The 23,997-nt window shown below is 46.9% G+C and overlaps 1 protein-coding gene across 1 annotated transcript in view; it reads right to left on the reverse strand.

Annotated features, from left to right (window-relative positions):
* LOC126530260 (uncharacterized) overlaps nt 1-23,997 on the reverse strand; it is a 125,505-nt gene that overhangs the window by 68,269 nt on the left and 33,239 nt on the right. The window contains exons 2-4 of the mRNA XM_055070223.1: nt 14,295-14,446; nt 4,432-4,511; nt 662-733 (exon numbers count right to left, since the gene is read on the reverse strand). Coding sequence (XP_054926198.1) covers nt 662-733; nt 4,432-4,511; nt 14,295-14,446 — 304 coding nt within the window. The remainder of the gene's footprint in view (nt 1-661; nt 734-4,431; nt 4,512-14,294; nt 14,447-23,997) is intronic.

Genomic DNA, 23,997 nt, shown 5'->3' on the forward strand with positions numbered 1-23,997 from the left:
CGTAGTGTTGTTTCCTGCCGCCTAGAGATACCCAGAATATTTTTTCATTCCTCCTATATACCTAAATAGTCTCAATAATTATTCAACTCTTCAAATATAATTAGCTGAAAAGTGTCAAGAAAATTGTACAGGAAGACAAAAACAGCCGATGGAGAAGGATGAAAAGGAGACAAGGAAATGCAGGGGGGGGGGGTAACCAGACGGTCGTCCGGTTCGCTACCCTAGACAGGGGAAGGGGCTTAAGGGAAGAAAATAAAGGAGAGGGGGGAAGAAGGTACCATCGGTGTGAGTATATGCGGATGCCCATAACTTCACGCCTATAAACGTTCACAGAAGCCAGTCGCTTTCATAAGACATTGCAGTGCCCGCCTCACTTTGTAAGCCTGCGACGCATGGGGCCATGGTCCGAGAATCTCAATCTCTGAAAATGATGTGTTATCTAATCGGTTTAACACCTTCTGAAGAACGGCGCGTTCGTTGTCATAGAGATCACAAAAACACAACATCTGCACAAGCATTTCTCAGTAGGTGCTCCATGAGTTTTTCCGAGCGTGAAAGAAGCCCGCAATTAAGCGCAGAATTGCCGCGCAATTGGCCGCTTGAGGCATAGGCATGCATTCACAGATTATGCAATGACTATACCGTGTTGAAGGTTTCTTACTCGGTTTCATAACGGCACACCGCTCCTTGGAATTCCAATATACCAGGCAGTACCTCTCGTGTGTTTGTATAACTAAGAAAAAGAAAGAACAATTCATCATAATAAAGAAACCTGCAGCAGCATCATTTTCTAACCCAACTGCGGCTGTTGTCAATGGCTAGTGCTTTTGATTTTTTTAGTCTACGTACTGGCAGAAAAAATGAGTTTACAGACGAATACTGTGTTCAAATTTTCTTTTATTTTCATTTATTCTACACAGCGTCAGAATATTTTTCATCTCCGGAAATCACTCACGAAGGGTGCGAATAAATTTATTTATGGAAATTTTGAATAATTGATTACAACAAAAACGTTAGGCTCCTTTCGCTCTGTTTGCGATGATGCGTCGTCCTCTTCAAATGCACGATTTAAATGCGATGGTTCCACGTCCTTCAATTTGATGCACGTTTGACTCGAGGTATGTACATTTAAAGAAGCAAGCGGTCTCTCAGCTTAGGTAGACGCCTTATGAGATTATGTTTTTATTCGAAGAACTTACTCAAGCTCCCCTACAATGATAATAGGGGCGTGACTTACTTAAAAAATTTTATGATATAAAGCGTGCTCTCTTGCTACACGTAGAGAAAAGAATGACATGCAGCAAGGGTTTAGGTCTACGTAAAGCCAGTCAGAAGACATATGAAAATATTTGAAATGTGCACCTCCTGCCTCACAAATCATTAGGTGTGGATTAGGATAAAAATATTCCAAGTATAACGAAGAAACAAGCATGTGCATGTTACACCTACGCACAAACGATCTGCACAGTTCTTTTCTTAGATTCTTCAGAAACAGCCGATGGTTATTTATACCAGTTTGATGTAAATTTTACGGTGCATTATTGAAGGCGGTTCCATGCGCCTTAGGTAGATGGCACCGTAATACTTAGAGGCGCTCGAGATTCCGTTCAATACGCGTCTCAGCTGAATCGCATTTCGTAGTCTCGGACTGCAAGCCTGCAGAAAGTAGAAACAAGGTGGCACCCTTACTTTTACCGCTTGGAATGCGTGGGCGCTATGTGGAGGTTTCCCTCTTGAGTTTATTAAAGGAACTCTATGCAAATCGCGGTTTTTTAGAGCGCTGCACTGAATGGCCCATTCCTGCGGCGTGCGTCGAGGGCGGTGAGGGTGGCGGCGTAACCGAATGAACGAACAGAAAGCGAAGGATGAAAGAGGAAAGAGTAGTGCCGCTTCGTGGACGCGCACTATGGTTCCATGCACGACGTGTTATGCAACGATCGCTACGAGATGGCTCCAGATTACCGCGCGTCGTCTGCTCACTTATTTATCTTTTTTCGGTTCCTGCTTTGCATCGGCTAACAAATATTAAACGGTATCCCTCGATGCACGACGCGCCTCCATGTGTCAGAAAATTGTCGAACGTTATCGATAGTTCTATCCGTTGGCAGTCGATAGTTCTATCGATTAGCACCTGCACTTTCTGTTCGACTTATCTTGCCTTGTGTTTCGACCTACCTTCCCTATATTATGGAATCTCGTCATGTGATAGGCAAGCGTTAGCTTCAGTCTCCTGCTTTTCAACGCGAGAACCTTTGGCGCCATCGATTGCACAGACAAACTTTCGCCAAATGTAGCCTCTGAAATATGGCAGTGCTCGTGGCTTTCCGTGGGTGACGTAACGTAAAGCATCGGTGGTCATGTTCAGCTAACTCTTTGAATCTGGTTAAGCCTAATGGGCCAGAAAACAGAACACGGATATAGAGTACAGTGCGCAATTGTGCCTAACACTTCGCTGCATTACAATCACGACTAAAACCTAAAGCAAACAAAAGTCTTTGTTAGGAATAATAGGCGAAACACAGCACAATGGCGACTTGACAAATTCAAAGCGGGCGGCAGTGCTTTTTAAAGGCAGTGTACAGTTTACCAAACCATGCAATCTCTTGAATGCTTCGGCAGTCCTGTGGGCCTATTCCTTTCAGAGAGTCACCGGGCACTTGGAGGTCCCAGAGAGGAAGGCTGTGGTGTCTAGAATGCGATGGGATCGTGTTTAGGTTTAGCTGAATTTTTAAGTCGCCTCTTGCAGATAGTGTCATTGTAGTCCTTCAGCTGCATTATTCAGCGGTGGACATTACTTGCGGAAGAAATTTAAATATATTCAAATAATCAGCGAGAATTTACCTGCACCAATTTAAAGCTTTGTTTTGCGGAAACGAACCTGAATTTACATGCAGCAAATGGTTTGTATGTAAGCGCATGAGATACTGCTTCAATTTTTGTCTTCCCAGACGGCAGCCGGCGGATAGAAAATACCATCTCCCCTGAATTTGTGTCTCTTCCGTGTCTAGTTATGCGACATATGCCGTCTTCAGCCTTACGACCGGTCGTGCTTAGCGATAATCTTTTCCATAAGTAATCCCACATATCTGTTGTGGCAAACAATTTACAATAGCAGGGTTGTCACATGCAAAGCAAAATAAAAGGACTTTTGCTATTCGGAAATTATAAGAAGCTTTGTTATGTACCGATGCACCCGTTGAATGTGCAGCTTGTACTGTGGATACGAGATACTCAACCCTGTAATATGTTATTGCTTATTCTTGTATCTCTTGCTGGACATAGTTTGCTAATGAAAATGAGAAATGGATCACATTTCGGTGACCTCTCAAGGTCCTCCCTAAACGCAATAGCTGCACGCTATGGGGTGCTGGCTCTCGTATCTTAGATGGAACAGGGCAAGTATTTAAGAAAAACGGTTACGCGGTTGGCGCTGAATCAATACGTGAACAACCACACACACACAAAAAGTGTCATTGCAAAGAGAAAGAGGCTGAAAATGAGAGCAGCCACATCACAACGGACTGCAACAACAAACACAACTCGTGTTCCTTTCCCATTGCATCTTCTGAGAAAATGACGCTCTTGTCGAGTGCATTGCACACAAGTGGGATGGTGTCTCTCCCTCGCACATTAACAAGACTGTTGCCATGACAACCGACTTGCTTATGTATTTCTTTTTCGTTCGCAGCATGACCTAACAGGAACCAGGCGAAAATGTGGCGCTGGTGAATCAGTTATTGTTTACCTGGGCGGTATGCCAGCTGACAAAGCCGTTTGTCAAGTTCGATACAGAAGCGCACGAACCACATAATAATGGTCGCGACTGTACAGTTCCTAGTGCGACAAGAAAATTAAAGATGTAGAATTACCAATTTTCTTCGAGGCATGCAAATAATCTGGCACATATGGGGCTCTTTTCTGTAAGTAAATGCAACGAATAGGGGAATGTAGAGATACTTTGATGGGCCGCCCCGATTTATTTCAATCATGGGATTTTTGTTTCAGCTTGGCTCTCCAGTGCGGTAATTCTCCGAGTTGTATTTTCTGAGCCTGTTTGGCATACCAGAAATAAAACAGAAGAGCCACACAGTAAACCAATCATTACAGATACATAAAATGACACTGTACAGTTATTTGTGAATCACTATTACGCGGATCGGTGTTTTGTTCCAGGTTGTCCGCTTGTCCTACACTAGGGCATTCTAGAACAGCGCGTTTCTCCATTAATAGTAATTGTAGAGTAACAAAACAAAACATTAAGGAATGAAGCGTTGTTGAGGAAAATGTTACTAAAGGCACTTACAAGACAAAGATTAAAAAAAAATTTAATAGGCGCACAAAGCCAGTGAAGGTAGCCATGTCTAATGTCTGTGCTTCCATCCATTACCTACTTTCTAATCTTAACCAGGATTACATTGCAACACAACTCACCTGAAGACATCAATTCAAGTACAGATCCTGGACATTCTGTTCCTGCTTTTGACACGTATCCTGTTAAAAGCTCATTTTTCCTAAAATAGATAAGTGACTGAGAGTAAATCACGATGGAAAATATTTGCCAACTTTGGAGAGAAAAAGATAATACAAGCAGGCGTAGTTTTTTACTCATGAAAGAAACGTGTGAAACAAAGTTATGTACAAATTAACACATGAACCTTGGAAATAGTATTGCCCAAATGGGGTAAACACCTCTCTTCTTTTGTAATGAAAGAACTTGTGCGTTATTCTTGCAATATTTATGGAAGAAGACTAAAATGAGTTGAAGTACAGTGTCTGAGTAAATGAGTATATTTGCGTGCTCTCCTTCTTGGCACAAACTTGAAAGAGGGAGGGGGTGTATATAATGTCGCCGATGTAGCTTGCGCAGCCGTGTATATAAAATGTCATCGCCTATCTTTCCACCACAAATGCATGCCTTTATTAGAAAATTTACAAGGAGGCATGCAGTGTGTTTGCAATGGTACCAGCATTCTGCGCCTGCTGTGCTGCAAAACCTACGCACAAGAATTTATAATTGTGGCTGTTTCTAGGAAATGCACTCTAATCTTGGCTTCAGAGTATTTGTTCAAAATAGTGGCAAGAGTAACTAAATTATTATATTTGAAACATTGATAGTTTGATTATAGAGTACTTATAAAAATTCTAGAAAAGATACGAAAGCTATACTCGTCTCAAATGCACAATTCTCCGATAGAACCATATTGTAGTCATTGATATCCGGCATGTTATAGTACTGTAACCCAACTCACTGATTTTACACACGATGGTTTCCTACAAAATAGATCTCGAGCATCAGTTCGATGCTGTTTTCATTGATTTCTCCAAGGCGTTGAACACTGTGCCTCTCTCCCAGCTCCTGTTAAAGCTGAGAGCTATTTTAAAGGACCCTCGACTAATGTACTACCTTTCGAGATTTATTATCAATCGCTCGCAATAGCTTATTTAATTATGTGATCTCCTCCACCGCTAACGTGAATTGTGGCGTCCTACAAGCTCAGTACTGGGTCCAGTATTATTTCTCATCTATAATATTGATCCCGGAAATATTGACACGTGTACTTATCTTTATCGGGAGACCACGTTTCGCCGCCTAACCAATGTAATCGCAAAGCGCGGGACGCGCCTGCATGTATCCGAAGTTACTGGAAAGTTATCGATGCTTCTACCCGGCTGTCTGTTGGCGCCGAACCAGCCGAACCTTGTGTTATCTGATTTCATCGCGTGACGCGAATGGTGTAGAACTTTGTGGAAGGCACGCGGGTCCGAACGATTAGTCTGGAACATTCGACGACTGCTGTATAAAAGCCGACGCGCTTGACCCGCTGATCAGAATTTCGACGATCGCCGACCGTGTTTGCTGCTATCGTTGTGTTGTAAGTGTAGCCTGTTTTTGTGGGCACAGGTTCGCCCAATAAAACGCTCCTTTCGTTAATCACGATATTGCTACTGTGTTCTTGAAAGTCACCACCCCGTGACATCAGGTGGAGGTGCTGGTGCGTTCATGTACCGAACGCCCCCGCAAAGCCACGATCCAAGCCCGAAGCCCGAGGACAAAACCAACATCGCCCAAGACCAGCGTGCTAGCCGCAGTCTACAAGGACTGCCCCCAGAGCACGGACTTCTACCTGAGACGACAAAGATCGTGGTCAAGACAACCACAATGGCTGCCCCACCATCCCCCGTTATCCTACAACAGCCTCGGGACCCACCCACCTTCCATGGAGCATCGACTGAAGACCCGGAATCCTGGCTCGAGGCAGCCGCAAAGAGCTACGACCGAGACGATCAGCTCTGGGCCGTCCAGCAGGACCTCGAGGCGCTCGAAAGGCACGGACCCAGCGAGCTGGCAACGGCGAGCGGAGACCCGCGCCGAGTAACGGCAACTTCGAGGATGACGTAGGCCCTCGTCGGGGCGCGCGAGCGCCCAACTGCAGGCATAAATAAAGTTTCTCCAATCCAATCCAATGGCTGGAGACATACGAACAATTTGCGACATTCAACAACTGGGACGCCGACGACAAGCTGCGGCATGTCTACTTCGCTTTAGAAGACGCCGCCAGAACGTGGTTTGAGAACAGGGAGTCGACCTTGACAACGTGGGACAGGTTCCGTAGCGGCTTCCTGCGCACCTTTACAAGCGTCGTGTGCAAGGAAAGGGCCGATGCTATGCTGGACGCCCGAGTGCAGCTACCGAACGAGAACGTTGCCATCTTTACGGAAGAAATGAGCCGTCTATTTCGCCACGCCGACCCTCAAATGCCCGAGGAGAAGAAACTCCGCCTACTCATGCGTGCTGTGAAGGAGGAACTTCTTGCCGGAATGGTACGAAGCCCACCAAAGACAGTCGACGAGTTTCTTCGCGAGGCCACCAGCATCGAGGAAACACTCGAGATGCGAAACCGGCAATCCGACCGCCGCCCGAACTCTACAAGCTACGCGGGAGTTCAGTCACTGGCCACCGCCGACCTGCGCGAGACTATCCGAGCGGTCGTACGGGAGGAGCTACAGAAGCTGTTCCCTTCATCACAGCCTCAAGTGACTTCGATTGCCGACGCCGTGCGTGAAGAGCTGCAACAACTCGGAGTAGCCCGTGAATCGCCGCAGCCTCAGCCGCAAGCGATGACATACGCCGCTGTAGCCCGCCGTCACGTTCCCCCTCCTCTGCACCCACGGCCGGGCCCAGTAACGACACAATTCCGCCGTCCACCACCACCCCCGCCGCCAGCACGCCAACCCGTCAACCCACGCGGCATTCCAAGGAAGACTGACGTTTGGCGCGCCCCCGACCACCGCCCGTTCTGCTACCACTGCGGAGAAGCCGGCCATGTGTACTGCCGATGCCCATACCGGGACATGGGACTGCGAGGCTTCGCCGTTAACGCGCCACGGCCACAGATTGGCGAACGACCTGGCGATATCGCCGACTACCTCGCCGCCACTCAATGGAGCCCTCGACGACCTTCCCGTTCGCCGTCACCAGGCCGCTACCTGTCGGCGCAGCGGCTACCATACACTAGCCCAGTCCGAGGCCGGTCCATCAGCCCATATTCGGAAAACTAAAAGCAGCAACCGATGGAGGTGCAGTTGCTGTTCGTCGAATTGACGAAGATCCTCCGCCGCCGACGAAGACGACGAAGAGACCATCTAGACGACATAATGACTATATGCCACCGTCCCGACAAAATCAGGAAGCCAAGAATACACCGACGAAAGACGACTTGACGACGCGAAGTTCCAACTTAGCTCAACACGACGCAGCCGTCATCCGACGCCAACACCTAACTGTAACGCAAGACATAGAACCACCGACCTCGACGTACTTCTCGACGGCCACACAGTCACCGCCTTAGTAGACACAGGAGCCGATTACTCCGTCACGGGCGGACCCATCACCGCCGAGTTGAGGAAAGTTAAGAGTGCATGCGAAGGCCCTCAAATTCGGACTGCTGGAGGACACTTGATTACGCCGACTGGGGTCTACACGGCAAGAATTACCGTTCATGACCGGACTTACCCTACCACCTTCGTTATCCTCCAACAGTGTTCACGAGACGTCATTCTCAGCATGAACTTCCTGAATCAACATGGCGCAGTCATCGACCTGAAGTCGAAATTGATAACGCTGTCGCAAGATCAAGCGATACCGCCGGAGAGCTGTCGTAGTCACCACGCCTTGAGTGTGCTCGAAGATCAAGTGAGCATCCCGCCGCGCTCCAGCATTATTATTTCCGTCGGCACCGAAACACCCGCTGACGTAGAAGGCGTCATCGAGGGCGACCAACATCTGCTGCTGGACCGTGAAATTTGCGTCGCAACAGGGATCGCTCGACTGCACGGAGGGCAAGTGGAAGTTATGCTAACCATTCAGCCAAGAGTTCAAGCACATCAACAAGGGCACGACAATCGCATACATCGAGGAAATTGTGGAAACCAGCAATGCCTTTGGCCTCTCGGATTCATACGCATCTACCCCGATGAGCGTAGTCCCCGAACCAGACTTCGACGTGAATCCAAATCTTTCTATGAGTAAGCAGCAACAGATCAGAAGTCTTCTCCGACGATACAAAGACTGCTTTTCGACGTCATCGAGGATTCGACGAACACCAGTTGCAAAGCATCGCATAATAACCAAAGAATGCGCTCGACCACTCCGCCAGAGCCCTTACCGAGTTTAGACGCGAGAACGTTCAGCTATTAGGTAACAAGTCAACGAAATGCTGCGCGACGACATCATCCAGCCGTCGAAAAGCCCGTGGGCCTCTCTTGTAGTCCTGGTGAAGAAAAAGGACGGAACCTTACGCTCCTGCGTCGATTATCATCGACTGAACAAGATCACGAAGAAGGATGTGTACCCCCTTCCACGAATAGACGACTCATTGGATCGACTCTGCAACGCTAAATACTTCTCGTCGATGGACCTCAAGTGTGGCTACTGGCAAATAGAAGTCGACGAGAGAGATCGCGAAAAGACCGCCTTCATCACGCCAGACGGCCTCTATGAGTTCAAGGTCATGCCATTCGGACTGTGCTCGGCGCCTGCAACGTTTCAGCGCGTCATGGACACGGTGTTAGCAGGATTGAAGTGGCAGACGTGTCTTGTTACTTGGATGACGTCGTTGCCTTCGCCGGAAATTTCGACGATCACCTTAGGCGGCTTGCGACCGTGGTAGAAGCCATCAAGTCATCAGGGCTCACTCTAAAGCCGGGAAAGTGCCGTTTCGCTTACGATGAGCTTTTGTTCCTAGGCCACGTCTTCAGCAAATCAGGAGTACGCCCCGACCCACAGAAGACAGCTGCCATCGCAAAGTTCTCGCAGCCAACCGACAAGAAGGCAGTGCGCATATTCCTTGGCATGTGTGCCCGCTATAGGCGCCTTGTCGTGGACTTTTCACGCATCGCGGAGCCGCTAACACATCTAACCAAATGTGATGTCGAGTTCAAGTGGGAAACGCCGCCGGCCAAGGCATTTCAAGAACTCAAACGACGCATGCAGTCGCCGCCGGTACTTCCACACTTCGACAAGGACGCCGATACCGAAACCCACACTGACGCCAGTAGCCTAGGCCTCGGTGCCGTCCTTGTCCAGAGGAAAGAAGGACTTGAACGGGTGATATCATATGCTAGCCGGTCGCTGTCAAAAGCGGAAAGCAATTATTCTACGACTGAAAAGGCATGCCTCGCCATCATTTGGGCTACTGCTAAATGCCGCCCTTACCTCTATGGCAGGCCATTCAAAGTCGTCAGCGACCACCACGCGTTGTGTTGGCTAGCTAACTTAAAGGACCCTTCAGTACGGCTCGCGCGGTGGAGCCTCAGACTACAAGAATATGACGTCACGGTAATATACTAGTCCGGAAGAAAACACTCCGACGCCGACTGCTTATCGCGCGCCCCCATCGATCCCCCGCCGCAAGACGACGAGGACGACGACGCCTTCCTTGGGATAATAAGCGCGGGAGACTTCACTAAACAGCCACGAGCAGACCCGGAGCTAAAAGGCCTCGTCGAGTATTTGGAAGGGAACACCGACGTTATCCCTAGTGCATTTAAGCGTGGGTTGTCTTCGTTCACGCTACAAAACAAACTGCTCGTGAAGAAGAACTTCTCACCAGTCCGCGCCAGCTACCTTCTTGTTGTACCGTCCGCGCTCCGTCCAGAAATACTGCACGCCCGACACGACGATCCAACCGCTGGGCACCTCGGATTCTCCCGGACGCTGTCGAGAATGCAGGAAAGGTAATACTGGCAGCGTCTGACCGCCGACGTCGCCCGTTTCCGAGACTGTCAACGACGCAACACACCACCGACAAGAGAAGCAGGATTACTACAGCTGATCGAACCTCCTCGCCGACCATTCCAGCAGATTGGCTTGGATTTGTTGGGGCCATTCCCGATGTCAACAACCGGGAATAAGTGGATGGTCGTGGCGACGGACTATCTCACGCGCTTTGCTGAAACTAAAGCTCTACCAAAAGGCAGCGCAGCCGAAGTGGCGAAATTTTTCGTCGAGAACATCCTGCTGCGACATGGTGCCCCAGAAGTCCTCATCACCGACAGAGGAACGGCTTTTACAGCAGAGCTCACCCAAGCCATTCTGCAGTACAGCCAGGCAAGCCACAGGAGGACAACTGCCTACCATCCGCAGACGAATGGTCTCACGGAGCGCCTGAACAAGACCCTCGCAGACATGCTAGCAATGTACGTCGACGTCGAGCACAAGAGGTGGGACGCGGTCCTGCCGTATGTAACCTTCGCTTACAACATGGCGGTGCAAGAAACAACACAAATCACGCCGTTTAAGCTGTTTTACGACAGGAACCCGACGACGACGCTCGATGCCATGCTGCCCCACGTCAATGAAGAAGAGAATGTTGACGTAGTTAGCTATCTCCAGCGCGCTGAAGAAGCCCGACAGCTGGCCCGCCTACGGATCAAGAACCAACAGAGGACCGACAGCCGACACTACAACCTCCGACGACGCTTCGTCGAGTACCAGCCCGGCGACCGTGTTTGGGTTTGGACACCGATACGCCGACGAGGACTGAGTGAGAAACTATTGCGCCGCTATTTCCGAGCCTACAAGGCCATTCGACGTACTGGCGCACTGGACTATGAGGTCGTGCCAGACAGAATTTCCCTTTCACAGCGGCGCCGCGCACGATCTGAAGTGGTCCACGTGGTGCGTCTGAAACCCTTTTACGGACGCTCACGAACTTCCTTATTTAGTTTTCTTTGCTACGGGTGTTTTTTTTTATTACTTTCGTTTCTATGCAGCATCGGGTCGATGCTTTTTAAGAGGGGGGTATTGACACGTTTACTTATCTTTATCGGGCGACCACGTTTCGCCGCCTAACAAATGTAATCGCACAGCGTGGGACGCGCCTGCATGTATCCGAAGTTTCTGGAAAGTTATCGATGCTTCTACTCGGCGGTCTGTTGTCGCCGAACCTTGTGTTATCTGATTTCATCGCGTGACGCGAATGGTGTAGAAATTTGTGGAAGGCACGCAGATCCGAACGATTAGTCTGGAACATTCGACGACTGCTGTATAAAAGCCGACGCGCTTGACCTGCTGATCAGAATTTCGACGATGGCCGAACGTGTTCGCCGCTATCGTTGTGCTGAAAGTGTAGCCTGTTTTTCTGGGCACAGGTTCGCCCAATAAAACGCTCGTTTCGTTAATCACAGTATTGCTACTGTGTTCTTGAACGTCACCACCACGTGACGTTCAAGAACACAGTAGCAATACTGTGTATCATAATATCATTGCTGCTAAAGTCCGCATAGATGGGCACTATTTTGTGCTGTGTATACTAATGAAGACTCCAGAGTATACCACCAGAGGCTCGGAAACACACTCAGCATGTCCTGCAGCTGATGAGAAACCTCACATATGACCTTTACTTTAGTAAAACAGTAGTAATTTCTTTTACTGACAGTTGATTCTTTCTGTATTTGATACATTCATTCAACTCCTCCGTAAATGCAGTGTACATGCGTAAATACTTTGACTTTGCTTTTCCATGCACTCTACCAAGGTGAGGGCACCTTTATTGCAACCATAATGTTGTTCATGGATATGGGAATATCTAAAGCGCATAAAGATAGATACGAAGCCGCTTCTCATTCGAAGGTATCAAACGACCCATTGGGCAATAAAGCCAGCATCTGTCGTCTGGACAAGTGAGCAGTGGCACCTAAATTCCCAATGCCTACATCGCAACGTCACGTGCGCGCCCAGATGGAGCGAAGTAAGCAAACGGCAACAACTGCGGCCGCACCAGGTACTGCGTGAGCGGAGAGGGCGTGGTCTCGATGTCGTCACCTTCGATCTCGAAATACTCTGTTACCCGCGTGTTCCTAATCTGCGAAAGCTCTCCCCTGCGTTCTAACTAAGCCTCGGCAGTCGCTGTGACAAAAATTAATGCATAAAAATACAGAATACGAATGGAGAAACGTTGGTCGTTAGTTCCGAACCTAGGACACGACGCTAAGGAGCGGATTGTCGTACCCAGTCAGCTAAACCAGCATCTCATAGATAGCAGGCCTGTGCATTCTGTTTGACGATGACGTCATGCTAGTTAGACAAAATTTCCTTTGCCCAGCCCGGATTGACGAAAGCAGCGACGTCAACATCACCGCGGCTTAATCAGGAGCGTCCCCCATTAGGTTCTGTAGCAGTCAGACAAGGTCGCCTGACTTCACGGATCAAAATTCAACAGCCATGTGCTCTCTCGGAGGCGTTGGCCAAGCATCTCAACGAGCTTGCTTCCTCGCGATGCCGCTATAGAGTCATAACTTGAAGGACCACTCATCGGTGTTCAATTGGAGATTAATTATTTCTCATTCACAACTCATAAGTGTTCAGTTGTCCTCGGATTTCTTTTTTTATTTAAAACGCTTATACGGCCTATACATGAGTACAGCTTTCTTGTTTGACGCTGTTTCGACCAGCCCAATATTAGTACATCAGATTCCACCAAAAAAACTATTAGTCTTCTGGATATGCCACAGGTATGACCGACATTCCTCACCCGCTGTTGTTCCTACCTTGAAGGTTACTCCGTTCTCGGAGCCCCGCTATGTAGACAAGCTGAAACACTTATATAATATGATTACTTCTTCCTCCAGTCTATGAAGCTGTATGCACTTGGCATTCACTAAGAAAACTTAACCAGTAGTTACCAGGACCTTAGTCTGCAACCTTTGTACACACGCAACATTACATTTATTTGCTGTTGTTCCCCAAAACGATTGATTTTTGGAATTTGCTACCTGCTGAAGTTCATTCCTTTCACCATAACTATTTCACTTCTGGAGTTGAATACACTACTTCATGTTCCATTACCGAAGTTCCAGCATCGAAGTGAAAATTGATTTCTATAGTATTACAATGATGTCATTAGAAGCAGAGAAAAACCTCGTGTAGTTAGTTCGAGGCTGCACACGGCGTTGCGGGTAACATATGAAGGAAATGGATTTATTTTATATGAGGCAGGGGCACCTAATATGAACTTTTCAACTGCGTTGCACAGACTGTTTACATCGGCGAAATTCAGGCGCATGTGCATACATCAGTAGGCAGTAGGTACACCCTCTTTAAAAAGTACATGGTAATCTCCGAACATTCCACATACCTGTCCATCGGCTGTGCGGCGCGGTTCTCGTGGTGCTACTGACTGATGCATACTACACACAAAAATTACTTCATTGGCAAGGCTGTTGTAAGAGTCCGTTTATCACAGAGTGCGTTCAAAAAGCCGGTAGTCAGCAAATCGGTCCCAGCCAATTTCTAGCGTATTCATTTGGCAATGACATTACCTAAACGAACACTTTACTTGCAATACAGTTATCACACAAAATTATACAAGGGCCGAATAGAGAATGAACTTATGTACCGGAGTGTTTTTCCTCATCTGCCCCGACTACGTTTAGCGATGTTATTGTGACTGCATTGCAGCCAGCCGAAAGCACCGTCGTCAGCATGTACAGTTTAGTACGTTTCTTAATGCAAAAGGAGCATCCGCATTTCTTTGGGGATGGCGCGAACTGCTGAATGTCACTATACTAATTTCTGAAAGCCACAACCTTTGATGAAATTTGCAAGTCAATATTGCTAAGTACAAAAAAATTGATTGGGGCAATAACAAAAGTCATTCGCGGTTAACGATGATTTTAACCGGACACTCTTAGCGCAACGTCCTTCTCTCAATTGGGGCACAACTATACTTTTAGAAAAAGACGTTCCCTTTAACAAGCCGTCATACATTAGTCAAAATAAGAAAAGAACTCACCACTGGCCAGCCAAGTTGTACGATCTCTTTATTATGTACTGATCTTGTTTTTTCGATTTCGCTAGAGAAAAATATTCGCAATTGACAGATTTGCCCCAATTTGTGCGAATGTAGCTGCGGTATTTGACCCAAAGCACATCTCTACTGAGTGCCTAAAAAGAAAACAGAAATACAGACCACCAGGTGTGCATATATATATATATATATATATATAGTATATTACAAGGATTAAGACATACACAAACATAAACTGCCGGTCAACCTGCTAAGCTACACTAGCTTTTCAAACTTAATCACAGAGTCATATGCCATTTTAGAGCATTTCTGTTTCGTTAGCCCAAAAACACCCGTTTGTTCGCGCATCGATGGCTAGCTAGGTAGGCGTTATTTCTCCTCGGACGGAGGCAAGTGGATTTGTCGTGAAGATGGCTCAGAGACCAAGTCACGCCTTGTTCCATCAGAGTTCATGAGTTAAAGTCCGTATCTTCCTGCGAACCGCTGTCTTCTTTGGGCAAACAACCCTGGCACACCTGTTATTCACTCTAACGTTATCTATAGTGCGCTCGAACACTCTGGCGAAAGTACCACCCCATGGTACGTTCGCCGGAGTGTTCGACTTTCGAAAGTGCCACCTCACGCTCAAAGCCCGAGTCTCTTAGCCACTAGGATTAAACCAGCGCCTCCAAGATAGCAGGCCTGTGTACACTGTTTGATGACGCCACGCTATTCCCGCAAAATACCCTTTTCAAAGCCCGGGGTGACGAAGGGACGACTTCTACATCACTGCGGTTTACTCGGGAACGTCTCCATTATTTTCTATGGCAGTCGGGTAAGGGAGCATGACGTTAAGGATCAGAGTGCAGCGGCCTTGCGCTGTATAGCAGGTGTTGGCCCAGCCTCTCCACCTGTTCGCTTGCCGCGTGGAGTTCATAGCTCGAAGGAGCGCTCAGCGGCGTCCAATTGCATATTAATGGTTTCGCATTCACTGCTCATAAGAAGTGCCTAAGCATCCTTAAAGCTTCTTGCGTGTTCATTTGCAGCACAGTTATACCTACAGTTGGTGGATGTGAGTGATAGGATTTCAACTGCAAAAAAAGATAGGTCGCTGCCATTGCGACGTAGATGTTGGCAGTGAATACGCTGATGCCTTCGACGTTGTTTTCCACCTACTGCTGCGTCCTTCGTTGTGGGTACATGTCATGCTTTATCCTTTCCATGTACACCTTTGCTTCACCGTCGAAGTAGTTTTGACGTGCCCGCTGCGCTGGCTTAGGGGCTATGGTGCTGAAATGGTAAGCACGAGGCCGTGGAATCAAATCCAGGCTGCAGTGGCCGTATTTTAATGAGGACGAAATGCGAAAATCACTGCCCAATCACTCCGTAGAGATGGTTAATCAGCAAAGTTGAAACGTTCTGTCCCGGTGTTTATAACTGGATTAATCCCGACGGTTCATTAAACGACGGCTGGGCACGCTGCCAAATCCTCGGTATGCTGTTGCTACTTGAGCTCGGCTACATAAACCTGTTCTTTTGCCCGGATTGGAGCATCGGCCCGGCGTACACGAGCTCCTACCCGGCTCTACTCGCGGCTTTGCTGATCGAAAGCTGCCTGCTCCTCAGGAGTACGTATGACGCGCTAGTTGCCCATTTCTCAGCCGGAGAGAAACTGCTGTCGCCGCATTCAGCTGCAACGGAGAACAATGAAGTCACTACCGGCGCAGCCAATCATGCGCTTCTCAGCCTTTTCGCGCATGTGCAGGGGGTTGCGCCATAGGAGCTTTCGGCGTACAGGCGACACTCGGACATATGAATGGACGGACGAATTGGCTAGCCATATACAGCTCCGTTTTAAAACGTTGGTTTCCAGTGCATTGAAGGAACGTTAAAGATCCCCTGGAGGTCAAAGTCCCAACTATGGCGTGCCTCATAATACACTAGTGATTGTGGCACGTAAAACACCACAGTTCACTCATTCATTTATTTTCACGAGCACAGTGACGAAGAAAATCACGCCATCACACCGCCATCTGATCAAGAGTTTTTTGTTCAATAGCGATAGTAAAACTGGGTTTGCCTGATGACAATAATATAAGGTTGATGACAACGAGGTCGTCGTAGGCTTTACAGCTCTCTCGTAATCACTCAATTGCATTGTCATGATTCTGTGCAAGGGCCAGTACAATGTGCCATTAGTCTTAAAATCTGTCTTCCATCTAATCTGCCATTTATGTTCCTGTGGTGTTCGTTTTCTTTACTCGGTATTGTCTAGTTACACTTTCAATTATCCTGTCCTTCGTTGCCAACCTACTTGGTACCGGCCTGTACTCCATGTACACGCTTTTCAGGTACGGATATTTGTTGGCTGTTGCCACACAATTTTCTTGTCCGTGTTCCCGAGTCTTTCTTTAAAACTAATTTCGCTCTCCGCTTTGCTGACTTCAAACGAGGTCTAGACCATGGCACCCTACAGAGCTCTGTCTGGTGATGATGATGACGGTAAGGATGATAATATAGCACTTTTCCCACTCTTAAGCGGGCAGACAACAGTTATTTCCTAGAAGTAATAATGATATTTTTCTTTAAGAAAGAATAAGAAAAAAATTGCAAGCAGTCACAATGGCGATGCTTCAGGTAGGGAATCCAGCAGCCACACTCCGACATCGACATCTGTTGTGGCTGTTGACTGTCTATTGGCTCCTGCAGTTTCAACAGCCGCGCTTCCAGACTTTGCTTCGTCTTTCGGACTGCCGCAGAGTGCAATAGTCTAGATCAAACTTCAAAGCCGAGTGCCTCCGGCAGACACGTATTGGCACGGCGTATACTCAGTCTTTGGCCTTCTAGCATGACATGCTCAATTGTTCCCTCCGCGTTACCCCATACTCGATACAGCACACTGCACACACTTTCGACGAATGTTCGTCGCGGTGTGATCCCACTCCGTGCTTCTGCACTTGCCTCCAAAAGCAGTCATTTTCCGACCATGTTGTCGTACAGGCGGATCGTCCCAATCGCACTCCTACGATTCCAATAGATACCCAGGGTGTCCTTGATCAGTGCCTGTCATTGCCACATAACATTTTTGCATGTTGTATTTTGTAGCGCACCTTCTGTGCGTATGCCCGAGCCGTGTTCCCTTGCACTGGGTCCATGAGGAGGTAGTGAATATGCCTGACCCACTTGGTGCGCAGGCATGTTGGCGACAGGTGCTCAAATACGCGCATCACACATCTGTACCTGCCATGCGCTGTAGAGGCTTCTTACATTCTTACTTGCTGGAACACTTTATTGCTTCAAAGCTGGGTCGCCCTAGATCACATTGACAGCTTCATTGATAACAACGCGCGCACTGTATGCTTGGTAACTTGTACCTTCTACGCGGCATTGTCCTATAAGATATACCTTAGTGCGACAGTTGTTTTGCTGTTTCAATAATTTTAGCTAACTATAAGGGTTTCGCGTTCTTATTGAAAGCAGTCCATAGGTTACAGAGTCAATTTCAGAGTTACATCAACAACATCTAGTGCGTAACCTGAACACAGTAACCTTTAAACTTCGACACAGTTTATTGAATTAGAGCCAGCAGACATACTGCGTATATGTCTGCTGGCTTCAATTTTAGCAACATCATCGCTCCTTGCTGTCTCGCGTTGGTGCATGATGGAATACGCGCTAATATGGCGGTTTGAGGTTTCACGGTATAATGTGCGATAGCTTTGCTTTTTTCACCTCGCGTATAGGTTTGTTTGGCACCGTAATGCTTCATGGAGTTCACAAATACCCGTTGCCCGTGATGCGTGCAAGATGCAGCTAACCCCTGCGCGACTGCAAGCAATAAACGGTTACAGGTTCGTCAGATATGAAGTGTGAATATTGGGAGGATAGTTGTGATACTTGTGATACGGGAGGATACTTGACCTTGGTAAATGTTTTTTTCTTTCATCTGTTTTTGGCGTGCTGCGCTAGCTTTCCTAGACGCAAGACTAGTTTGCGGGTGGCGTTTCATGTGTGTCTACTTTGTCAGCCGTGGATTTTTACCGCACATCACAGGCGCTGGTTCAATGATTATGGGCGCCGACTCGTAGCGCTGTTCTACATCGGCAGCTATATAAGGACGCGACCGTCTCTGTCAAGGGATGGTTCGGCCTGAATGTGGCAGTGTGACTGTATTCGACGCGCTTGATTACTATTCAATTCAGACAATATTGATGGTGCCCCGTCTGTAGTAGCGGTGGCCGAGTCATAATGAGGACCCAATTTCACCTGACGCTGTAGCACATTGCAGACTATGTGGGCTTCTGGTGACGTGATCGCGTGCGTTGGCCCCAATGACAGGATACAGATGCATTGACTTGCAACTTCGCAGATGTAGTTAATAAATTGCAAATGTAGCATTTGGTTGTTCACTAGTATCTCAAGCAGTGCTTGCTTGGTTTCCTTCGAGAGTTGCTCACACCCACAATGGGGGATTGGCCAAGAATCGGGTGATTTATGAAAAATGATTATAAGTGTCTTAAATGCGGGTTCCTCGAAAGAAAAGCCTCGCAGCTGAAGAGAGTTATATGAAGAAAGTTATGGTCATACTTAAGCTATATGTTTCACAAAAGCTGCACCCACATCCCTATGATAGCGTCCCGGAGAAGAGGATCGGGAACTGTTATATTCAATCCGAGTAGTGAATTCGCGGTAAGCGCTGAAAGCTTTTTCATTTTCTTATGTTCTTTTTTCTCCCCACTACTTTAATTGCTGCTCAATTCTGCCGAAAATATATCGCGTATCTAGCCGCGTTCATGGCCGCTTGCGTACGGGGGACTCTGAAACCACGATGTTAGAAACATTGAGAAATACTATGCCGTGCCACCAGCCGCGATCACAAAAACCCCTATACTGGGGATAATTCAAGCATGTTTGCAGGCACTTCAGATACACTTAATTGACGTAAACTGACTCTACCGACATGGCTCGCGCTGACTTTCTACTGAGAGCCCCCTCCCCCCCCCCACGAAGCTTTTGCATTAAAGGAAGAGAAAAAGTGATGAGAATGTTTAAAGTAGCATTCAAACAATGAGAGAAATTAACGTTACGACAGCAGCAGCAAAGTTCACATACAAATTTCCGTCAAGTAAAAAAAGAAGTGGTAGTTTGCGTCCAGTTATTTCTTCTACATTTGAACTTATATTCGTTTTCGCGGATTTCCGTTTGTACTCCTGTAGATCACGAGCATGTGTTAGCAACTGTGAAAGGTCGTTGGTATGCCTGTAGGGCTTGCCTAGCCGAGTTCACAGCCGTTTGCGCACGTGCGGTTCCGGAACTACGAGGCCAGCACCGTTTAGAAATCGTTCTTTATTTAGTTACCCATGGCGATCAGGAAAAACACATCTATTGCGGACACATCAATAAGTTTTTAGGCTCATAAGATTTACGAAATGGGTTGCAGAAATCTCCGAAACGCGCTGCCGATATGCACCTACTCAGATGCCCCCTCTTTGTGATCGAAGCGTGCGTATCATGCAGGTTATTATTATTTTAAACGCGAGTAGCAGTATGAGCTCTGTGTCTCCGAGAACCCGGTGGCGGAGCCTTCCGATTCGTTCGGGAGCGAAAGAATCCGCGTATATATATACGTATGTGTACATATATATATGTATTCGTATATATATACCGCATATATATATGTAGGTATATTCGTTTCTGTGGGTGTGGGTTTCCCTTTGTACTCCTGTAGATCACCTGCAAGTATCCGAAACTGCTAAATTGCCTGTATTGAAAATTCAGCGCCAAATGTGACGTCAATAGATTTCCCGCGCGAAGTGTACAAACAATGTCTAACTGATCGCAGACAGAAGCTTACGCTGTAGCTTAAAGAAGGTGTCGTAAAAGCGTTCTCCAACCATAAAGCAAGGCCACTTCCAAGGTCGCCAATTTCACGCGTGGCTCAGAACTATTGTTTGGCAGCCCGTCTCCTCACTGAGGATTTGCCTTTGAGCAAAAGTCTCTGTCGATGCACCTTCCTCATATTCGACGTCTCAGCCTAGCGCGGCGCATCAGTCCCACTTCCGTGTCGTTCGGAAACACTTCTCCGATGCATGAAACAGGCAGCGGAAACCGTGAACCATTTGGTGTACCTCCCTCCAGACGCCACCAGCGAATTCGCGGCAAGCGCTGAAAGTTTATTTTCTATTTTCTTTTTTTTTTCTACACTACCTTTAGGCGCTGTTCAATTCCGCCGAAACTATATCGCGTATCTAGCCATGTTCTTGACCGCTTACGTACGGGAGACTCCGAAACCATGATGTTAGAACCGTTGCAAAATACTATGCTGTAACACATCTATCGCGGTTAAATCAAATAAATTTTGAGGCACACAGGGCCCTCTTGGAGGAACTTCTCGGCGATAAGGTAGCCTCGCGGCCTACGGGATGATCTAACTGAGCTATGTGGAATGCCGGGTTGACATAGTGTGGAAGTTCGAATCTTTGTATCAGGTTTTTTTTTATTAATTTGACGATGGTTAGCTTGAAATCCACTTCCTCCGGTGCACTACATCTGCAGGGTTGGAGGACGCCTGAAGCCGGCAAAGATGCCCTGAGCGAGTGAGGCTATACTAATCCAGGTACAACCAAATTAGAAAGTCCCACTCAGCTTCAACAAAAACACTCCCTCATGATAACAGGAATTGGCCCTCCGTGTTGCAGCATTCCGCCACTGCCCCCCAAATGACTCCTTCAATAAACCCATGGCCCACAGTCCCCAGCTGCGGCGGAGCACCTGACCAAGGCGGAGGTCAGACTTGTAACGCAGCAGAGGGTGCTAAGAAACTCTCGGTCCGGACAGGCCGCCAATGGAAACGGACCCTGCCAACTTTTAATTGGCGAACTCTGTCGAGTGACGCTAGCTTATCAGGACTCCTTAAGGAACTATCAGACATTGTTTGGGATATCATCGGCCTTAGTAAGATTAGAAGAACTGGTGAGGCTTATATATTGCTGAATAAGGTCATGTCTTCTGCTATAGAGGTCTGCCACTAAGAAGCAGTTCGGGGTAGGATTCCTAAACCATAAGGATATTGCGGGCAACATTCACGAATTCTGCAGTAATAACGAGAGGGTCGCTGTAGTTATAATTAAACTGAATACTATGTATAGATTAATGTTAGCACAAGCCTATGCTCCAACATCCGGTCACGATGATGACGAAGTAGATAACCTTTATGAAGATGTAGATTCAGCAATGAGAAAAGTAAAAACTCCGTATACTGTAGTAATGGGTGACTTGTATGCCAAAGGGGGGAAAAAGCAGGCTGGTGAACAAGCAAATGGCAACTACGGCGTCGTTTCTAGAAAGCCAGAGGAGAGATGCTGGCAGAATTCGCAGAAATGAATAAGCAGCGAATAATCAACACCCTCTTCAGGTAGCGTAGCAACAGACAGTGAAGCTGGAAAAGACCTAATGGTGAAACAAGAAATGAAATTGATTTCATACTTTCTGCCCATCCCAGCATGGTGCAGCAAGTAGAAATGATAGGTAGCGTAAATAGCAGTGATCATAAGTTAGTGAGGGCTAGGATTCACCTCAATTTGAACAGACAAATAGTAAAATTGGTCAAGAAAAAACAATTCAATTTAGAGGCAGTAAGGATAAAAGCAGACAAATTTAGGCTGATACTTGCAAACAAATATGCAGCCTTAGAACAGGGAGATGATGATGATGACATAAAGGTGATGAATGAAACCGTAACGAGGCTATTTTCAGAGGCAGCAATTGAAGTGCGAGGCAAGGCACCAGGCAATAATTACACAAGCTCTCCCAAGTAACAAAGGACCTAATAAAGAAACGACAAAACGACAATGAATGAAAGTGTCCAACTCAAGAGATTCGTGGAGATGTCAAAACTGATCGACCAAACGGAAATAAGTAATTTTCGAAATTATACCGCGAGAAAGACTGATAAAGCCGTAAAAAATGTGCGCAGCCGGAAATCAGTGAGAATGAAACTTGGTATATGACAAAGCAAGATGTATGCACTGGAAGATAAGCAGGGCAATATCATCAGCAACGTGGAAGGTATAATAAAAGCAGCGGAAGAATTCTATACTGACCTGTGCAGTACCCAGAGGACTCAGGAGTACTCTACTCGAAGCAATCATGAACAGTATACAGAAACACCTCCTATAACTAGAGATGAGGTCAGAAGGGCCTTGAAAGGCATGAAACAGGGAAAAGCGGCAGGTGAGGATGAAATAACAGTCGATTTAATCAAAGATGGAGGATACCTAATTCTAGGAAAACTTGTTGCTCTCTAAACGAAGTGTCTATCGACTGCAAGGGTCACAGAAAACTGGAAGAATGTAAACACTATACTAATCCACAAAAAGGGAGACGTTAAAGAACTGAAAAATTATAGGCCTATTAGCTTACTTGCAGTATTATATAAAATATTTACCAGAATAATCTCGAATAGAATAAGGACAAAACTGGACTTAAGTCAACCAAGGGAACAGGCTGGCTTCAGGAAGGGATACTCTACAATGAATCACATCCATGTCGTTAATCAGGTTATCGAGAAATCCGCAGGGTACAATAAGCCTCTCTAGATGGCTTTCATAGATTACAAAAAATAAAGCATATGATTCAGTAGAGACACAAGCAGTCATAGAGGCATTGCGTAATCAAGGAGTACAGACCGCTTACGTAAGAACCCTGGAAAATATCTACAGAGATTCCACAGCCACCTTAATTCTACACAAGCAAAGTAAGAAGAAATCTATAAAGAAAGGGGCCAGACAAGGAGACACGATCTCTCCAATGCTATTCAATGCGTGCTTGGAAGAAGTATTCAAGCTACAAAACCGGGAAGCTTTAGCAGTAAGGATCGACGACGAATACCTCAGCAACGTTCAGTTTGCAGATGACACTGTCTTGTTCAGTAACACAGGAGACGAGTTACAACAAATGATTGAGGACCTAAACCGGGAGAGTGTAAGAGTGGGGTTGATGATTAATGTACAGAAGACAAAGATAATGGTCAATAGCCGGGCAAGGGAACAACAGTTCAAGATCGCCGTCAGGGCCTAGAATCTGTGGAGTACATTTACTAAGGTCGAATAATCACAGGGAACCCTGATCACGAGACGGAAATTCATAGAATAAAAAGGGGTTGGATCGCATACGGCAGACCTGGTCAGCTTCTGAGTTGAAGCTTACCATTACCATTGAAAAGTAAGGTGTACAATCAGTACATTTTACCATTGCCGACATATGGGGCAGAGACCTGGAGACTGACAAAGAAGGTTGAGAACAAGTTAAGGACCACGCAAAGAGCAACAGAACGAATATTTCTAGCCTTAACGTTAAAAGAAAGAAAGAAAGTGGTTTGGTTCTGAGAGAAAACGGGTATAGACGATATTTTAGTAGACATCAAGAGAAAATAATGAAGGTGTGCAGGTCATGTAATGCCCCGGTTAGATAACCATTGCACCATTAGGGTTACAGACTGGGTACCAAGAGAAAAGAAACGCAGTCCAGGACGGCATGCAGAAGACTAGGTGGAGCGACGAAATCAGGAAATTCGCGGGCGCTAGTAGGAATTCACTGGCGCAGGAATGATTCAGGTCAAATGGAGATCGTAGGGAAAGGCTTTCATCATGCAGTTTACATAAAACAGGCCGATTATGATGATGATGATGCTATTCAATCTGGCACCACG

This window comes from Dermacentor andersoni, chromosome 5 (assembly GCF_023375885.2).
Source record: "Dermacentor andersoni chromosome 5, qqDerAnde1_hic_scaffold, whole genome shotgun sequence".
Taxonomy (NCBI): domain Eukaryota; kingdom Metazoa; phylum Arthropoda; class Arachnida; order Ixodida; family Ixodidae; genus Dermacentor; species Dermacentor andersoni.